General features: G+C 39.9%; 1 protein-coding gene across 4 annotated transcripts in view; it reads right to left on the bottom strand.

Moving 5' to 3' along the window:
* Window positions 1-262: 262 nt before the first annotated feature.
* Window positions 263-20,264, bottom strand: part of nckap5l (NCK-associated protein 5-like) — a 112,621-nt gene continuing 92,619 nt past the window's right edge. For 3 of the 4 annotated variants that reach the window (XM_066708165.1, XM_066708167.1, XM_066708166.1), the window contains 6 exons: window positions 14,399-17,718; window positions 11,791-11,929; window positions 11,206-11,284; window positions 8,643-8,948; window positions 6,089-6,237; window positions 263-1,831 (listed from right to left, as the gene is read on the bottom strand). In XM_066708165.1, coding sequence (XP_066564262.1) covers window positions 1,571-1,831; window positions 6,089-6,237; window positions 8,643-8,948; window positions 11,206-11,284; window positions 11,791-11,929; window positions 14,399-17,718 — 4,254 coding nt within the window. In that variant the 3' untranslated portion in view covers window positions 263-1,570. Of the gene's footprint in view, window positions 1,832-4,288; window positions 4,350-6,088; window positions 6,238-8,642; window positions 8,949-11,205; window positions 11,285-11,790; window positions 11,930-14,398; window positions 17,719-20,264 lie in introns of all 4 variants that reach the window. The other variant, XM_066708168.1, reaches the window with a different exon arrangement.

The raw sequence follows: 20,264 nt of genomic DNA, 5'->3' as shown, positions 1-20,264 counted from the left end.
TGGTACCTTAACTTGAACACTCGTTGAACTGAATATTTTTTTGTCTGTGGAGTTCAATCAAATAGTCCTACAATAGTATTAGTATCCTAAAAGATGTATATGACAAATTTATAGTGTTGTTTTCTTGTTACAGGTCTAATCATAGGGTGGTGGTTAATGTTTATGAATAGGTCTCTTGTCATTCAAAATTGTGCATCTCTTATTTCTTTATTGCTGCCCTGTACTTTTGTTTTGCATTTGATCAGTTGAAGACAGACAACTCCTGACAGAACTCCTTTATTTTGTGAAACAGGAGCCACAGCTCTCCTTACAAGGAGAGCAAAGCAAAGCCATTGGGTTAATTTTTCTCTTATTTTTTTCTTTTAACTTAAAAAAACCCAAAACAAAACAATGAAACAATGGAGAACAACAACATTTACATTTCAAAATTCTAGAAAAATTTTTTTCCTTTCTTTTTTTAAAGAACTGGAAGCCATTTAAAATAAGAAAATCCTATGAAAACAAAACAAACAAACATGGAATCATGAATCTTTTGCTTGGCAGTAACTGCATCAAAGTCCTTTGTTTTTATAAGGGCAAACACTTTATGAGTTGCAGTTTGAAGATCTTCTGAGGGAAGGGTCCAGATCTGTTAGTGAAATCTAGACAATTTTTCTCCCCCTTCCAGGGGATTCATGGGGACCAAAACAAGTTCTCCACCTCCCGATTTAAATGGGTCTGTATGTGTCCATCTGTGACATCTTCCAGAAATTCCAAAGTGACTCTCATAAGGTTCTCATAAGGTCCATCAATCTGTCTGTTTGTCTGTTCATCTGGAAAACCTAGTGTCTGTCCTCCTGCCTGAAGAAGAGAGAGCTCCAATTCTCTGCCGTTTCTCAGTGTCTGACCTCCTGGGCAACAGCTATGAGAAAAACGTTTGCATGGCACCAGCTTTATGTTAAAATCTCAGGGTGATGCAAAACTTTTGCCCAAAGCTGTACATCACAAGGGCTCTAACTGTCTGGTGTCATTTGTCTGTGTATTGCTGTAAGAGCTAAATTAATAAGGGGAAGACGGGTTTATATCTTTGTATTTCAAACGTGCTTGGCGGGCTTCTAATGGAAATCACATTTTGCCCATGTGGAAAAATATCAAGTATCTCCTCTCGTTTTGTATCTTTTCAGTTGTCTGAATTCTAAATCTATACAACAGCCTATAGATTTACAGTGTTTCAGGGTGTATCAGTCTGTCGGTCCAGCACTCTTACTGGATTAGGGAATGACAGAATGTCTGTGTCCGTGTTGGCCTTTCTGTGCAATATTGTCAACCCAAACAGAATGGTGCTCTAGTTTCTCTCTCCGACTGTCTGTGTCTATTGACAAGACTCTAACCTGAATTCACAGAATGTCAGCCTGGCTGGACAGTGAATCCAGACAACCTGAATTCTTGTTGATAAATATATCCGTCTGTTTCCTGGTCATGCCAAAATCAACTGACACTGCTGCAGGGTTATGGTGATGGCAGTGGCAGTCTGCCTGTGTGTGTCATGTGTGTGTCTGTTTGTCAGTCTATATGTCTGTCATCATGGTGATCAGCCTTGGCTGCCACAAGAGGACAGGCTGTCGTACAGCGAGTCGCTGAGAGACTCGGGGGTCTCGAGGGCTGAGGGGCGGCTGGGGGACAGAACGTCATCGGGGCGCTCCTTCACCAGCTCAAGACCTCCTTCTTTGCCCACCTCAGGGGCGCTGGGGGTCCGAGACTTCACCCGGCGGACCAAGGCCAGTGGGGGAGGCAGGGGCAAGCTGGCGGGGTCAGCATCTCGGGAAGGAGGCGGGAGGCAAGGCTTCAAACTCTGACAGGAAGAAAAAGAAAAGGAAAGAGATTATTACCTGAAAATATGCCCAGTACAAATATGCTCTAAAGCTTACCTCATGTAACTAAATGTTTAAAATATATATTTGATAATAATAAAAAATACATTATAGATTTTTTAATTCAAGCCCTAAATACTACAATTTGTACACTAGTGAGTCTACTAGCCTTTTAATGGAGGAGGCACAGAGTACTTTAAAGGCACATTCATGTCATATCACTTTAACCACCCTTTAAACCAAGACTCCAAGTCTGATTTTGGACTAACGCACTCCATCAGGTTTTATTGGTGTCTTCAGTCAGATGATGTTCATCATCTGGACCCATTGGTCAATAATGGGTTCTTTTATACATGGAAGGACTAGGTTAGAATGATAACCAGAACCTTTCCAAGTTTGGAGACCCTTGTTTTAAACTATCTGATATTTTCAGTGTTGAAAACATTGTGCCTTTCGCTTAAGTATAGTCCTTGTTTTTAAAAGACCAAATAATTGCAGGAAATGGTGATAATGTGTTTTGCCTCAGTCACATCTGTACACAAATATTTGGAAAATAACTGCAAAATTAGAACTTACCCAGCAGTACACATACGATGTAGAAGACAGATGAAGACAATGAAACTTGTCAGAACACAACCACCAGCTGGGTTAATTGTAAATGTTAACAGGCAGTGTTTTATCAAGCTAAGGATGTGATATATGTGTGTATATATTGAGAGACATCTTCAGTATTATGCCATTAGCAGTTTGAGACCAAATTAAATATTGGCTAATAATAGAGTGGATTGATATCTAGTCTATATTTAATGGAGTTGTGCCCAATCATAAATTGCCATCCTACAGTCAGCACATCTCTACGCTGACACACACCTGCCGATTCTTCCTGAGCAACAAGCACCGAATCCGACGCTTCCTCACCAACTTATCGACTCAGCTGCTCGTTCAGACCCTTCTTCTCTCCCGCCTGGACTACTGCTAATCCCGCACTTGGCTGGTATTCCTGCAACTACTACCTGCCCACTCCAGCTCAGCCAAAACTTGTCTGCTGGTATGGTGTTCTCTCAGCCCAGATTCGCACATGCTACTCCACTGCTCCGCTCCCTCCACTAGCTCCCGATCCCGACACGCATCCAGTTCAAGACTGACTGCCTTCAGACCCTCATCTCTCCAGAACTCTCTGGTGCTCCTGTGCCAGAATACTCACTGTACCCCCTCTCCACTCTCTCTCCAGAGCCACTCATTTTCAACCCTGGCCCCTAAGCTTGTTAGATTGTTACATTGTTAGATCTCATGTGTTACTGTGATTTCTCCCTTCCTTTAGCTCAAACCTAGGATTTAACTACATCACTTTTCTCTTTGAACTAGAATGTATGCTTTTTATTTTAGATTAATTGAATTACTGTACTTTTGTAATGCTTGTGTAAACTATAAGTCCCCATGGATAAGGGGATTTATAAAACAATATATATATATATATATATATATATATACAATAATCATCATCATCTGTTGTGAGCATCACTCCTGGTGTTTCTGGATTAAGATGTTGAGACTTGAACTGGCCACTCAGGACTTCAGTCAGGAAACCGAGTATTTGTCCAACCGTAGGTTGGGATGGAAGACCAGTGTCACCCAAAGTAGGCTAGAAATTATTTTTGTATTTTGTTCCATGAAATCAGTCTTTCCTGCAGTACCCAGTCCATTGCTTACAACCATATCTCCAGGATTGCCATGTCACATGCCCTGCACAGTGTGACGAATTACTATACACAATCAAAGTTGTGACTGCATAGATACTACTATAGTAAACAACTAAAGAAATACAAGTTGTTACATATTGTTGATTATATCTGTTTAAGCAATGGTATAGCTATTTTATAAGGACATCATATTCTCTTATATGTCCTGCAACTTGTCACAAGCAAAAAAACAAACTATTTTATTATTTTATATATTATTTAATAGACTGCTTTGATGGTCCAGTTAGACACAATAAAGAAACAGGACTGTTAAAAATAGTCACAGTGTAGATCACTGGGGTTATGAAAGTCAAATTATTAACTAGTTTTAAATCATGAAAATATTTCTAAATTGGACAGCTATCTGGTGCTGACTCCTCAAGTGCTCTACTTCTATTACAGGAACTTCAGCTGGAAGTGACTGACACACAAACCATATTCTATGAGAAGATCTGTTACTGAACTTTTCAACTTTTGCACTTCAAGGCCTGAGATCAACTGAATTATTTGACTAATTAATTAAGAAATTTCACAATAATATGATCAAACCTTCCTCACCATTATTTCTGTGATATCTTTGATCCATTTGACTACAGTCTTACTCCCAGGTCAGTACACAGTATACAAAATGCTGCCAAGAGCTAATAAAGTCAGTATTTTTTAATAAAAAAAAAACAGGGACAATAGTCTGTCTCCTACCTTCTGGTCAATTTTTCTGACCTTCTATCCAATGACTTGATGCCTAATCCCTAGTGCAAATCTAAAAAATAAAGAAATAAAACAAATAAAACAAAATAAGAGAATTTTAAATAGAATTTAAATTAGAAATAAACCAATAATAAAGATTAATAATAAGAACTCAAACAAAATACAAGAATAAATCATGTATAAATAAGGCCTGAAAAAATAAAAGTTAGCAGCTTTACAAAAAAGTGGTGGCTGTCATTCATCGGTTTCTGTATCCTTTAATGTAGAGCTGTTGGAAATTAAAACTAAGCACATTTTAAAACAAGAGCTCAGAAATGTATGGTTTGTTATACCAAGCTTTTGGCAAACCTGTGTGTGGGTACTGTACTTCAGTGTTTGTCCAAAGTTGACAGATTCCCAAATATTACTGCTCACCCAGAAAGTGGCTTTACAGTTTTTGAAATAACCGACACCAGTTGCCAATTATTGCATGAATGTATATCTATATTTAGTTTTCAATTGCAATGTATGTGAATATGAATAGTTAATATGATGTAATAATATGTTAATATTAACTTTCGTCATTACATAAATGTAAACTGGAGCAAGGGGTATGGAAGTACATTCATTGATGGGGGCTAGTACAATGTTTCATTATTTATCTCTTGCCTCTTGTCCTAGATATGTATAGCTTGGCAGAAAAGATTTATACTGATCCCTGGTCCACTTTGTCCCCTCTGACCACTGTTTCCACTGCCCCCCCTCACTAATCCTACTCTTCACATTAACAACAGTAAGTTGTGAATAAAACCTGCAGCTAAAATATGTATTTGATTTCTGTTCTTTTATTTAAGTCAGTCACCATCTGCTCTTAATCATGCTGGCAGCTCTCCTGTACCTTCCTTGGCACGTTGGTGACTGTCAGGGTGCTGTCTTGGCTGTTCTGTGTGCTCTGTCGTAACCATTTTTCTGACTTAACTTCAGAGCTATGATTTGTTGGTAGTGGTGTCTTTTCCTTCCAGCACCACTGTTACGCTTTGATTCTTCCCTCTCCTTTGCCTAATAATAGGTTCTCTGTAGGACAATGCCTTTTCTAAATCTACAATAATGTTTTAGGTTTCCTGCCTCATCAGCTTTTTTTCATCTGTTGGACTTAAGATAAAATTCCAAAACCAAGTGTAGTATATGCAGATAGACCCCAGATTCACACCCTTGTCATGGGCATTTCTGGAAAATTTCTGGACCTAATGAGCAGCAAACACTCAAAATCAGAAGTCCCACAGCACAGGCAATTATATTATTTAGTTTTAATGTAAAACAATTGTTATGTTTTCCTTCTATTCTCTTAAAATTTGCAATTGTTAATTAACTCTTGGCCCTTGTTCTAACAAGTGAGGTAAGATGACGGATGCATGCTTCTTCTGAAACCTGTTTTCACACTGTGAGTCAAAAGAGCCAACAACAGAGTTACAAGATGATCTGACTGTTGACAGTGTTTAGCTTACAGACACTCAGCCGTTATCTGGTATAGATTCAGGTATTCAAAATCTTTTGACAACCCTACAGTGGGACTGCACTGAAACAAGGACCAGATTTCACATATAGTAATTAAGATTCGATCAATTTTCAGCATTAAATGTCAGGTCTTTTGTACAGGTCTGGAACAAGTCTGGAAGACTCTATAGGTTCCTATAATAAATCTCTGCAAAATATTATTTCGAACCTTTCATGTTACCAAACACTGAAAGACAGACTTAAAATGCAAAAAAACATTTCTGTGGCAGTACAGCTTGAGAGAACAGACGTCCTTACCCTTCTGAACGGAGTCCCGTGGCTGGCTGGTTCCACTTCTCCTCGGACTCCCAGGTACACCTCGGTTGACCCACTAGAAGCTTTCAGATTGGGGAAGGTCCAGTTCTTGGATGAAGGAGATCGAACGTGAGCTCTGTAGGGATCCACATCTTGCAGAGGAAGAAATAAAATGACCATGGTTGTTCGAGTGCATTTATGAATCAGGTTTACAAAAAAAATGTGTTCCTAGGAAATACATTATTATACACACAATGCAACCAACAGACAGAAACTAGTCAAGGCAAGTAAGCAGACTTCAATTTTTGGTTTTCTTCAGACAAGCTGCAGTACACCAAAATTACCATCTTCTTAGAACCGCAGAGTTCATAGTTCACTTCAAAAGAGTGATGGCAGTCAGTAGCATTGTAACTTTCTATACCTTTCTAATTCTCCAAAGACTTACAATACAGTAGCTCCCAAACTCAGTCATGTTCTAGCATAACCATCAGAACATAATTTAAATAATGTTATTATACCCACACTTATTTAAGCCTTTACAAAATTGCTGATTCAAAGTAAGCTCTCATTAAATAAGACTGTTAACACCTCAGTTTTATGTTTAATTCCAAAACAAACTGATTAAAGACAGAGACAGAATAACAACAAAAAAATCCAGAAAAACGCATTTCAAAAAAGTTATAAATTGATTTGCATGTTAATGAGGGAAATAAGAATTTGACCCCTTCGACTTAGTACTTGGTGGCAAAACCCTTGTTGGCAATCACAGAGGTCAGACGTTTCTTGTAGTTGGCCACCAGGTTTGCACACATCTCAGGAGGGATTTTGTCCCACTCCTCTTTGCAGATCCTCTCCAAGTCATTAAGGTTTCGAGGCTGACGTTTGGCAACTCGAACCTTCAGCTCCCTCCACAGATTTTCTATGGGATTAAGGTCTGGAGACTGGCTAGGCCACTCCAGGACCTTAATGTACTTCTTCTTGAGCCACTCCTTTGTTGCCTTGGCTGTGTGTTTTGGGTCATTGTCATGCTGGAATACCCATCCACGACCCATTTTCAATGCCCTGGCTGAGGGAAGGAGGTTCTCACCCAAGATTTGACGGTACATGGCCCCGTCCATCGTCCCTTTGACAAACTTCAGAAGGGCCTGTACATGTGCTTTCTTGAGCAGGGGAACTTTGCGGGCGCTGCAGGATTTCAGTCCTTCACGGCGTAGTGTGTTACCAATTGTTTTCTTGGTGACTATGGTTCCAGCTGCCTTGAGATCATTAACAAGATCCTCCCGTGTAGTTCTGGGCTGATTCCTCACTATTCTCATGATCATTTAAACTCCACGAGGTGAGATCTTGAATGGAGCCCCAGACCGAGGGAGACTGACAGTTATTTTGTGTTTCTTCCATTTGCGAATAATCACACCAACTGTTGTCACCTTCTCACCAAGCTGCTTGGCGATGGTCTTGTAGCCCATTCCAGCCTTGTGTAGGTCTACAATCTTGTCCCTGACATCCTTGGACAGCTTTTTGGTCTTGGCCATGGTGGAGAGTTTGGAATCTGATTGATTGATTGCTTCTGTGGACAGGTGTCTTTTATACAGGTAACGAGCTGAGATTAGGAGCACTCCCTTTAAGAGAGTGCTCCTAATCTCAGCTCATTACCTGTATAAAAGGCACCTGGGAGCCAGAAATCTTGCTGATTGATAGGGGACCAAATACTTATTTCAGTCATTAACATGCAAATCAATTTATAACTTTTTTGAAATGCGTTTTTCTGGATTTTGTTGTTGTTATTCTGTCTCTCACTGTTAAAATACACCTACCATTAAAATTGTAGACTGATTATTTCTTTGTCAGTGGGCAAACGTACAAAATCAGCAGGGGATCAAATACTTTTTTCCCTCACTGTATGTTAGGGAAATACTCTCATCAATATAGCAACAATAAACACATAAAATCACTTAATCCATATTAGGTTTAATGGAGTTTTAATTTAAAAATGCCTACATTTATTAATTTGCTTGTTTCATTATTTTCTTCTCAGGACTGCAGATAAAAGCATATAGTTTTATTTATTTTCATTTGAGATGTAATCTACCCCTAAACATTAATTGCACACATCACATCTCACAAAATGTATAATGGCTGCTCCTACACACTCTCATACTGTGGAACTTTACTTTTAAATTGTTCCACAAAATGGGCAGAAGCAAGCCACAAAATATCACAGGCATTTACGGTTTAATTATATAGAGTTTTAAGTAAGTTTCCTGGATCCCTTTGTTTTAATATAATTTTATGTTTTTAAGTTCAAAATTACTGCAATGTATTATTATACAATATCTAAAATGATACATTTCAGGAGGTGAGAATGAATGGTTTTCATTGCACCTGAGCTATATGAGACTAACTAATCTATTTAAAAATACCTATAAAACCTGCTGGATTATGTCCACAGAGGAGGGAATTTGAAGACTGCTATTGAACAGCAGGGAATGCATACATGGGTGTACTCAAGTTGCCACGGGGGATGTTTGGAGTATTATAAAGAGGGATGGAGCCTTACCTTCATGGATGGTGCCGGAGATGTGTGTACTGGAGCCCCTGCCCTCCAGAGGAGAGCTGTAAAGCCCAGGACTCAGCTCCTTGTCCCTGGAAAATGCCTCCTCCAGCGAGGATAGCTCCCTCTCCAGAGTCCTGGCTTTGCGCGGAACCTTTGTCCCTGGGCTGGGTTTCCCCAGGGCGGCACAGCATTCATATTCCCCCCGGGGCCTCACCTTGGGGATGCTTTTCCCTGAGGCGCTGCCAGCGTAGTCAGGAAGAGGAAATGTGCCGATCCCACTGTCGAGTGTCCTGGTTGAGGAGCCGGACCCTGAGAAAGGCAGAGGGAGAAGTAGCAGCCTTCAAATCAACACATCACAATCCCATCAAATAAACTGCACAATGCATTACACTGCAATACTTAGTAGGGAAACTATAACAGTAAAACTCTATGGATACCTGGGTTCTGTGTTATCAAGCAATATATGTATTGCTAAAAACTGTTCAATGTTTAAAAAAGATAATGAAAGGTATTAAGACCCTCTGAAAATTAAGTCAGTGTTCCCCCAAAAAATGAACTACTAGTTTCAGGGGGTCGGAAGGGAAAGAGGACAATGAAGAAATTGTTCTCTTTTGTCAAAGTCCCTTTTAATATATAAGGAATCTGTATTAAGTTGGCTTCTGTAAGAATCTTTTATTTTATTTTTTTATTTTATATGTTTTGGCTGGACATCACATAACTGAAGTAGGTATGGAGAATGTGGAGGTATTTTGTTTATTTGTTGAATTGTTCTGCTTGATGGAGATTCTCTTGTGAAGATTAATTGTATTGCCTGTTCTTTGGAACTGGAGATTGTTCTTCTCCATTTGGATTTTCCAAAACATTAGTTATGGAATATCTCAGAAAGGCAATATCAAACAAATTGGTAGATTCTTTTTATTATTTTTTTGTTTTCTCTAAAGCATTTTAACCAGCATACCGTATGGACTTTCATCTTTCAATTTCACTAATTGTGCTTAGTTTAATCCTTGCCATTTATTTTCCTTTTGTGCACCTCATAGAACGTGAAAGGAGATTATGTATATAGCACAGATTGTTCCTTTTTTTATATTACATTACATTATACTAATACAATTTTAACAAATATATGTTTTCATATGTTATTACAGCACATGGATTGAATAAGGTTAACCTGGTACCGTTGCAAAATTAATTGTTAGAATACCGGAGGCTAGAAATCTCAAAAGCTCCTCTCAGGGAAAATAATTTCTTCTCTACAGAAGTGATAACTTCTGAGAGTATGTGTGGTGGAGGGCTGTTTTCATACCACTAAACTCAAGTGGTATACTCTAATCATAACCACCACTTTAACATGTCACGTGAGACCTGGAATAAGGAAAAGAGAAGCAACATGAAACTCTAGCCATTTTGGTTGATATTATCACAAGATTGGGTTACAGGTTACAAATAACCATTTCAAGAAACAAAATATAAGGATATCAAGAGTAGCAGGAGTATGATGGGAGCTGTACAGTGACAAAATAATCACAGTAATAAAAAAACATGAACACTGGCTTAAATCATGAAGATTCAAAAAGCCCCAATGATGGCACATGAAAAGTCAAATTCCCACATCTATGTCCAAACATACAGCACATGCTTAAGTGAAAAGGTACATATTCAAATAAACAAATTCAATTTCTAATTATAGAGAAATGTATGCACAGACCCTACAGTCCTTACATGGCAGTAGTCAGACAGGTACTTCATAAAAAAATAAGAAACTGAACAGTTTAAACATATTGGTGCGTTCGGGATAGATGATAATATATATTTCATGTACGATATACAGAAGGAACAATTTCTGCTTCCCTTCAGTCCTCTACAGATAAAGACAAGTTCTTCCTCATTTTGTTCTGTGGAAAATAGCATAGTAGACCAACACTTGAAGTATTTGCCTGTAAGAAGTAAATCTAAAGTTTGCAGGCTAGAATGAGACGAAAACCTTGCTTTTCAACAAGCTTAAATTATAGTGGTGTTTTTATAACCTGAGCCAACTGCACACCCAACTGCAGTAGTAAATTATAAGGTAGAAGACTCTGATGTTACAGTTATAGTGGATTTTAATTTTCTTTCAATCAGTCTGTGTACTCTGTGTTCGTTCCTGTCTCAGATTGTGATTTGAACTACTCGTGTGTTTAGCGGCTCTGACAAAAGTCTCGAAATTCCAAGCAGTCTGCAGAGTGACAGGTATTCAAAGAAAAGTTTCCTAACCGGAGTTAATGGGAGGTCAGAAAAAAAAACAAAAAAAAAAACAAAGTTTTTTGGTAAGATGTGTGTCTAGAATTTAATTAAAGCAGAAGATGGAATTCAGCCTTAATGCCAATTGATGCTGCAAGGAAGCTAGACCAACTAAACAAATACTGCTTGATTTATGTGAGGCCTAGATGTAATTAATTCACTCACAGTTTATTGATAAGTTCATGTGATTCCTTTTCAAGCTCAAGCTTAGCAACACTGAGGGGCCATATAAAATATTCGCTTAGTGAAGCTCATTCACACAATATAATTTAAAGTAGGCTCTTACCTGCAAAGTGCTGGGAGTTTACAGACTCGGCTAGACTCTCAACCGATGTGATGTCATCTTTGCTGATGAGTTCTGTAGCCTGCAGATCCAAAGAGGCAAAGATTCCTTGAAACCAAACAATTCAAATCTGATGCCACTGATTTTCTCTTGTTCTTTGCTCCTTCCTTAATTACTATTTATGTATTTATTTATTTATTTATTTATTTGGTTGATGTATTTATCCAAGGAGACTCACATTCAAGGATGTACTGAATAGAGTGTGAAGGTGAAATATAAACTGTGAAATATAAACATGAATATATAAACACAAAAATATAGAATGCAGTACAAAAAATCAGTAAAGTGGTGCAAAATACTGACCCCACTACTGCAAATGTACTGTAAAATCTATTAAAAATGAATTGTGTGTGTGTACATATTGTATGTATGGCCAGTAAAACATGTGCTTTGAGGCATTTTCTAATGATAAGCATGCCAATAATTCTCACAAACTGTTATTGCTGATTCTTCCTTTCTTATATATAACTCCAAACATCTGTAATTTAGACCCTAGACATACACAGAAATACACAGCAGATGTTGTACCTTCTCCACTTCCTCTCTGCTCTTGCCATGGCTGATGATGCCATTCCTTGGGGAGCAGAAAACAGGCCTGGACTTCTTGGAGTCAAAGGACAGGCGCCGGTGAGCCAGACCATTACTGCTGGTGTCCCTCTCGTCCACCCTGGAGAAAAACAAGGACTGTTACAGACCTGGCCAATGATGAGATGTAGGATGTGCACAGTAACTCTTTGGTCTGACCCATGCTCTAATGTATGTCACTGTCAGCTGTGCTCATAATTTCCTTTGCAAAGTTTGCAAGACACGTGTGATGAATATGATGTCAAATAATAATTTATTTGACGAAATAAACAGATCATGATCTTAATTAAAATAAATACAAATTTAAAAAATGAATACCTATCTGGGTATGTATTCCTTTGCAAGACACCCTTGTCCAGTGCTACATCACTTACAATGACAAAATATATACTACAAATACATACCAAACTTTCCTAATATCTAACTCTCTATAGCCCTGGAATTATTCTTGGTGCTTTTCTCTGGACTTCCTTCTAGATCTGTGTTGTAATGTGGTGACTAGAACTGTAAGCAGAAATTGAGATGTGGTCCATCGAGGCATTTACATGTTTTCAGCATAATCTCTCGATCTATATTATATTGTATTGGTTGAACATTTTAGCATCCAATTTGCATTGTTGCATTTTTTTAACATGCAAAAGGTTACATTTATTTATATTGAATATAATATGGCCTGCATCTGTACGATTCTGAATCTTAAAAACATCTGTAGCGTTATGTTGGGTGTATTTTGAGAAGAGCATGTTGGGCTCTGAGCTGAAGCACTGATCTAAAGAAGACCTCTCCCCCCCAAAGTTATCAGATTTCCTTAGCTCATCAGCTTGGAACTGGTTTGCATCAGAGTGACAGTTTTGGGGAGGATGGCACCGAGAAGAGGCCAAATAGTTTGGAATTCTGCTATGAGATGTCTGGAGAAAGGGGCCTGTAGGTGATAAAAACTCTTTGAAGTGGACGAGAGCCGAAATCCCGACATAGAGCTACGAACCCAGGCCAACCGGCATTTCCAAAAGATGGCATGGATTGACATCAGTCATAAATCAAGCCCCCCTCCAATAGGACACTGGGGGCTGAAACCGAAATCCAATCTCAAGAACTCAGGAACCAATCACCTATTGATCTGACAGACTATAAGGAACAGCGGACGGTCTTTCTCTCGCTCTCTCTCACCTGAACCAGAAACTCTCTGCCACAGCTCAACCTGTAGCTCTGTTGCCAGAACCGGAACCAGAAACCAACCAAGTCTTTGCCGGCAACAGAAGAGTTAAACTGGGAGAAGGAGATTGAGCCGTACGAAGAATTCTTTTAAAGGACTTTATTAAATAAAGAACTTTACAGACTGCGCTGCCCGCCTGTGCCCACCTGATCAGTGGAGTTTTACAGCTGGACAATTGACTAAGTCGACTGTATACGAAAGTGTCAGTCAGTTAAATAGCTATTTGAGTCTTAAGAAACTTGACCCTTGGAACAAACAGGGCCCTGCTTTCCTCAAAGACTTCGTCTTCAAGTAACTACGGTGGAAAAACCCTGCTTGCAAAGAAGATTTTGTGCACAACCTTGGAGCCTTCAAACCAGTGGAAAATCTGTTCGGAAACGACTCTACTTTCGTGAAACCCCAACTTCCAGGTGCATCGACTGAGTGGAAGTTCTTGGACAAAGCCGAACTGGACTGCCTTTGTTCCAAACCACACGGACCTCGTGCCGTGTGCTGTTATCTGAGCCCGAAGCCAGAGAGGCCTCTCTGTGACGAAGTTCAGATAAGTTTAACAGTTTGGAGTTCATGATTCATGACATTTGAGAAATCAATTAGAAATGTTAATCTGTGATTCATAACTCTAGAATGTGTAATATCATTTAGTTTTCTTAAATATAAATGTGTGTTGCATTAAACTGTTTTGTTGATAATTTTAGAAATAAAATCTGTCAACGCCGAGAAATATCTTCTCATTCCTGTTTAACTGTTTAGTCTGAAATTGGCACAAGTTAATAGACATTAGATTATTGGTGGCCCTGCCTATCCTTAATCATTGAATAATAATCAGTTAAGGGAAATTGTGGTAACAAGTAATGATAGGATCTTTCTCTGCACCTAAACGTAAATGAGACTGATATATATATAACGAGAAGTTACCAGACATAAATACTAACCTGTGTAGTTATTTAATGTCTGACTAACAATATTAATGAGAGACTCACCTTCGTCTTACTAACCGGTATTGTAGTCAATGTGTTTATAACCTTTTTTGTTTAACGATTTGTGTTATCATATGCGATCCCATGGTCTTTGATTTGTTGATCTAGAGTTGAATTTTAATTAGTTTTTCCCTTTTGTATAATTAGTATAGTGCTACATTTAGTCTTTGTTTTGAATAAATTTGACAATTTATATCTTTGGAATTGGTGTCTGCGTCCAATTATTACAGACATTGAGTTCTACAAGATTCCAGGATTCGTGATAAGGTGATACTATAAATTCACTTCTTTAATTGAAATGTATAAGTGTACCTTACGCTACACATCTTTTTATATATTAGTTACTAGACTGCTTCCTTACCGGTTTAGCAACTGTTGCATGAAGTTGTCAGAAGCCACCTCCCTGTACATGACTGAGAGCTGACTTTGACTCTGATCCATCACCACCTCACAGGAGTGGCCCCGGCTGGGCCTATCTAGGGCCACTCCATTGACATAGGCCCGCTCCTCCTCCAGGGCCCTGCGCAAATCCTCAGCCTTCTCCATCAATTTGGAGATATTTAAGCTCTCTACTTCTAGCTTCTTCTTTGTGGCTGTTTTAGGATCTTTACCCATGGAGGACATGTTGAGCTTCCACTCCTTCTTGTCCTCTTTGAGTTTGACCATGTCTGGTTTACGGTTGAGAGCTGGCAGCTTGCTTTTCTTCAGGCCAAACCAGCTGGCAATGCCATTGGAAGCCTTTTGTTTGACCTCAGCCCCCAGGCCCCGATCCTGTTCCTGCAGCTTCAGCATATTCTCCTCAATGCCCTTCATGACCTTTTGCTCAATAGCTGATTGAGCACTTGGCACAAGGGGTCTCTTGTCTGCATTGACATCAGGCCGTGGTGGTGGCGGAGGGAGACTGTCGGAGTAAACAGCGTTCTTCTTCCTGTTGGCAGGCAGCTTGCTCTTGTCCTCTGCTCTTGGAGAATGTTTCTGGGAAGTGGAACGATCTTCCTGAGCTGGTTTGGGCCCTTTGACGCTGGAAGAAGCTTGGCTGGGTTTAGAAGGAGATTTGGATGGAACCTTGGTGGGGCTGCCCTGGGGGCTTGGAATAGTTTTACCATTATAGGGAGGACTCTGAGTGTTTGTACATTTCATGTAGTTGCGCAAAACTTGAGGTGGATCAGAGTTTGAGGAAGGCAAGCCACCTTTGATCTTTGGGCCATCTGCCTTTGCTACATAAATTCTGGAAGAGAAACTCTCCAGCTCTGCTTTGGGGCTTGGAAAGTTGGGAGGTAAAGATTTGGCTCCAGGTTCATAAGGTAGGCAAGGACCTGGGATCTTCAGGCCATAGCTGCCAAGGTTGGCTTTGGAGTAAGGCTTCCCATCAAGAGAATCTGTGTATTTTGAGTGTCTGTGATCCACGCCATTACGATCCCCTTGCCTTTCTGCAGTTTTGCTTCTTTCATTATTGCTTGATGAGGCAAACTTCCCATTGCACTGCACATCTTTCTTTTCTAAGGGGGGCCCCAAAACCGGACCAGAAATTGGTGAGTCTTCGGTGCTCTTCAGCTTGCCAAGTGCTGCCAAGCGTTCTTTAAATGGAAGGTGGCTGGATTCAGTTGGAGGTTTCCCACTAACTGGCTTTTTGGGAATGGAGGGAGGCTCGCCTTTCTTAGAAAGAGCAGAAGGTTGGGTCGATTCAGAGGTCTGTTGGGCAACATCTGGAGTGCCTCTGTCATGCTGCCTGTCCTTCGTGCTAGAATAGAGGCAGCTGCTTTGAGATTTGTGAATGACCGAGGAGTTGGGCAAGCTGTGGTGATCATGGAGTTTGTACCAGCCAGGATTCTCAGAATATGCGTCTTGATCAGGGGATGCTGTTTCACAAGATGGGTCAGGTAAAAGCATCAACTGAGTCCCACAAGACAAGTGGGACTGTTTGTGAATGGGGCTGATTAATTTATCCTCAGGACAGATAATCTGCTTTTCAGATTGACCTTCATGCAAATAGGACGGAAACTTGGTTTGGTTCACCCTTTCAACGAATTGTGCAGATCCATCAGCCTGGCAGCCAGTGGAGAGTTCGGACACATTCTCATAGTGGGGCACCTTTTGAAAGCCTTTGTGTTGTTGCCCTGAAGGTGTCAGCTTGGCATTCTTGCTGGGTTTGGGTGCAGAGTGGCTACTGTAGCTGGGCTCTTTCTGCAAGGGCAAGGCATCCTCGGGCTTCGGAGGGGAAGTAGGTGCTGAATGTGTAGCAGGGTAGGAGTCACTCTTGGAGGGAGGCGTTTGTCTGTCTCTCTCAGCTGTGGCAGCTTTTCTGGGTGTGACAGGTGAGTGGTACACCTCATAGTTGTTGTTCCGGCAGGGGATCTTGGAACTGCGGGTGAGCTGAGGGCTAAGGCGGAGAGGGTTGGCCGCTTGTGCCCGCTCACCTATGGAGGGTATTTTTAGGAATTTGAGCAGTCTTGAGGGGGAAGAGATGGGAGAGGCCTTAGCATCTGTTAAGCAAGAAGGGGAGGTGGGGCTCAGCGCAAGTTTGGCTTTCCCCTGAGGAGCCTGCTGCTGCACGGAGACATGGTTCTTCTCGAGTGTGTTTACGGGCAAATAGGAGTCCACGGCAACTTTTTTGGAAAAGCAGGTTTCGTTCGAGAAGTACAAACCATTACATATCTGTTCTGTGGATTCTTGCTCACAGTATGCAATTTGAGACCTGTCTGGAACTCCAGGAATAGTCAGATTTGAGGTAGTGGTGTACAAGCTGTTTTTCACGTTCACTGCTTCTGTCGTGCTGTAGGCCTCCAGTTTGATGTAATGCTCCTCTGTGCCAATCACCTGACCTGCGCTCAAGTTCTGGTAGGCCACAGTTTTTGTGTGCTTCAGATTCTCTTTTGGAGTAAGATCACCATTTTCCCTTTGCAGGGATTGACACTGCAAGGGAAGATTAGCACCAGGGACCTTGTTGCAGAAATTTGCATCACAGGGACCATGGATTTCCTCGTCTAATGGCAAGGGCTCCTCTGGATCTCCATTCATGGAGCAATTTTGATCAGTGTCTTTGATTAATGAGAAGAGGTAAGTTTCATTGCCCAAAAATTGTGCAAGGTCATTAGGTTTCTCATTCCTTGGTTCAGAAGGAAAATTCGACGACATCTTTTCAGCTGGGGTGCTGTGTGTGCAAAGTTCGCTTGTGCTAACAGCTAGCTGGGCAGTCATGGAGTCTGGCACAGATACCACAGTTTCTTTGCAATCAAGGCCATTCACATTTTCCCCTTTGGTGAGGCTTACACTATTGTCCTGTTTCCACTTAAACAGGCCATCGAGACTTTTCTGTGAGAACACTAGGCAAGACTGACAACTCTCATAGTCAAGCCCGTTGTCCTCAGGAAGAGCCCCTTCCCCATTCATGTAATCGTGGATATCCGAATCTGCACTGGAGCGCCGATCTGTCTCGGGGGCTTTGAGCTGCAGGGGGTATTCCCCTGGGACGATCGACTCTGTGGGTGCCAGCACCTGCCCCAAATCTCGGTAGGAGGAGAGCCCTGTCGAGGGATGGAATTTCAGTGGGTCGTTCTCCTCCAGCTTCCGCAGCACCTCCAAAATGTGTGCTTTCTTCTTGAAGAAAGGAGAGAGTGCCTCCATGGACGTGCCCGGAGTTCTGGTTCCTGGAGTGCCATTGCGTGTACGTTCCCCGTTACCCTGAAAGAAAAGCGGAAACCAAAATAAGTCAGGGTTTTGCTGGTCTTGATCCTAAGATTAGATAGGTAGTAAATCCTAATTGAAGCTTAAACCACATATTGATATGTTATTACTAAAATATATTCATACTGTACCAACACATTATATTGATCCTATTTGATGAAATAATAAAGCAATATCTATCTGGTTTGGACAACAATTAGAATACAACACCTCCAGAATTGTTGACAAAGTGGAAATATATGTAACCTGTTGAAAAGGACATTATTTTACAATTATGAGACTAGACTTAAAAATGCAACTGGGTCCAAGAGGTTGTAAATATTATTAAATGGAAGTCAGGGAGTAATGTGTATGATAATTAGAAAACTTTGTGACAGTGTTTAAAATGTTCTGTCATACTGTTAGTGACCTTTGACAGCCTGATTTTCAAATGTGTGTTGGCAATGTCACAGCACACACAGATGGGATGCACAATATACCACACAGGCAGTGCAAAATCTACACTAAATGTTTCAGTAGCCTGTGATCAACTTTGTGAAGAATTTCAAGAAATAGATTTTTAATATGGGAAATTTTCTCTTCTCTAAAGTGAAAAACATTTACCCACAAACTGACTATTTCTTTCAGTGCAGTGCCTTTCAGCAGTTTCCTGACCTGCTGTGATCGGAAGATGGTTATGTGACTTCATATGTGACTGCATAAAAGTAATAAAATAATAAATGAAACAATAAAAAGACAATTAAAGTTAATGTTTCTAAAGTCACTGTTTTTCTTATATGAAATAAGAAATGTGCTTTCAATAAAAATAAAAAAATGAATGTGATTACCTCATATCAGTTGCATATGCAGGAAATGTAAAATGGCTAATCAGAGTGGCTTATTTGTCATGTTTTTCCTATAATGAATATCTAAAAGTATAATTCATACTCATGTCCATAATAAAGCAATACAACAACGAAAAGGTTTTAAATACATTAGTCAGGTCACTGCCAGTAATACCGGCGATCTGACTATTGTAAATGACTCTCGAGTGTGAAGCAGCTGAAATGTTTCCATGAGCCATATCTGAGAAGCTACCTGCCTTTTCTAGGTTTCAGAAATCGAGACGACGATTACATTTTCTTTTTGTAATAATTATGGGAATACTGAGCAGCCCTGATCAGCCAAATGTTCCTTGTGCATCTGTTGGGTCCAGGATGATATGAAAAGCAGTGAAATCCCTGACAGTGAAGTTAAACTGTTAAAGTGTTGACTAATTAGGGTCTGTTGCAAAAGCACATGGTTCTTTTCATACATTTCCATCTGGTGATCAAACAATAATAATAATAATAATAAAAAGTACTACTGTCTTTAATAAAGACAGATCGGTTCATTCTCTACTAATCAATTGATTATGCAGCCTCTCATTCTTTAGTCTATACAGTGCTAATCAGGTTGGATACCTTTCTATAGATCTCCAGAACAACAATTCAGACAGACTGTAGGTATTGAAATACAACCAAACTATAAGAAAAAAGCCTTTAAAAGTAGCTGAAATATTTCAAGCTTTATCTGAAGGTTCCAAAATGTGTAAAAGCTGAGAACGTCTAAAAAAGGAATTTCATAACTTTCTAATAGTGAAAATCAGTACAGATCAGAAGATAGGGAAATTAATAACAGCAGTTATAATAAGGGGAACAGGCTAAGGGCAAGTCAAAGAGAGATTTGACATTTCAGCAGTTCGGTGCAAAGGGGCTCATTTAGAACACTGAAAGCAAATGTAGCTGCTGCTCCACTGAATTGGTGACAAATCCATTTATACAGAGTGGACAGGTGGTAGAGTTGGGAGAAGGCAGCAGGGAACCTTTGACAAGAGGAATAAATTAATCTTGGCGTACAAACAGAGCTTCTGCCTCACATGGCTAGCCAACCTTGGGGAGAGTTTATCTTTAATTAAAGAAGCAATTAATTCTGTAATTGGAAGATCCCCTCCCTGGAACAGTCAAATCGGTTAAATAAAAGCACTCTGAGGTCTTCTAGTGGGTTCCTCAGTGGATTATTAAATTAAGGCCGATGAGTTAATAAGAAAACCATTTATGTTTGCATTCACAATGCATTGTATTCTTAAGTTCTACCAAATTGTAGGAAATATATGAATTATTATTATTGTTATATATACACTACCGTTGAAAAGATTGGGGTCACTTAGAAATGTCCTTGTTTCCGAAAGAAAAGCAATTTATTTGTCCATTAAAATAACATTGAATTGATCAGAAATACAGTGTAGACATTGTTAATGTTGTAAATGACTATTGTAGCTGGAAATGGCTGATTTGTAATGGAATATCTACAATTATGTTAGCACAGCTGAAAACTGTTGTGTTGATTAAAGAAGCAATAAAACTGGCCTTCTTTACACTAGTTGAGTATCTGGAGCATCAGTAATTGTGGGTTCGATTACAGGATCAAAATGGACAGAAACAAAGAACTTTCTTCTGAACCTCGTCAGTCTATACTTGTTCTGAGAAATGAAGGCTATTCCATGCGAGAAATTGCCAAGAAAC

The sequence above is a fragment of the Amia ocellicauda genome, chromosome 7 (genome assembly GCF_036373705.1).
Source record: "Amia ocellicauda isolate fAmiCal2 chromosome 7, fAmiCal2.hap1, whole genome shotgun sequence".
In the NCBI taxonomy this organism is placed as follows: Eukaryota; Metazoa; Chordata; class Actinopteri; order Amiiformes; family Amiidae; genus Amia; species Amia ocellicauda.
Note: the sequence above shows the minus strand (reverse complement) of the source record. Positions and strands in the feature narration are given on the sequence as shown.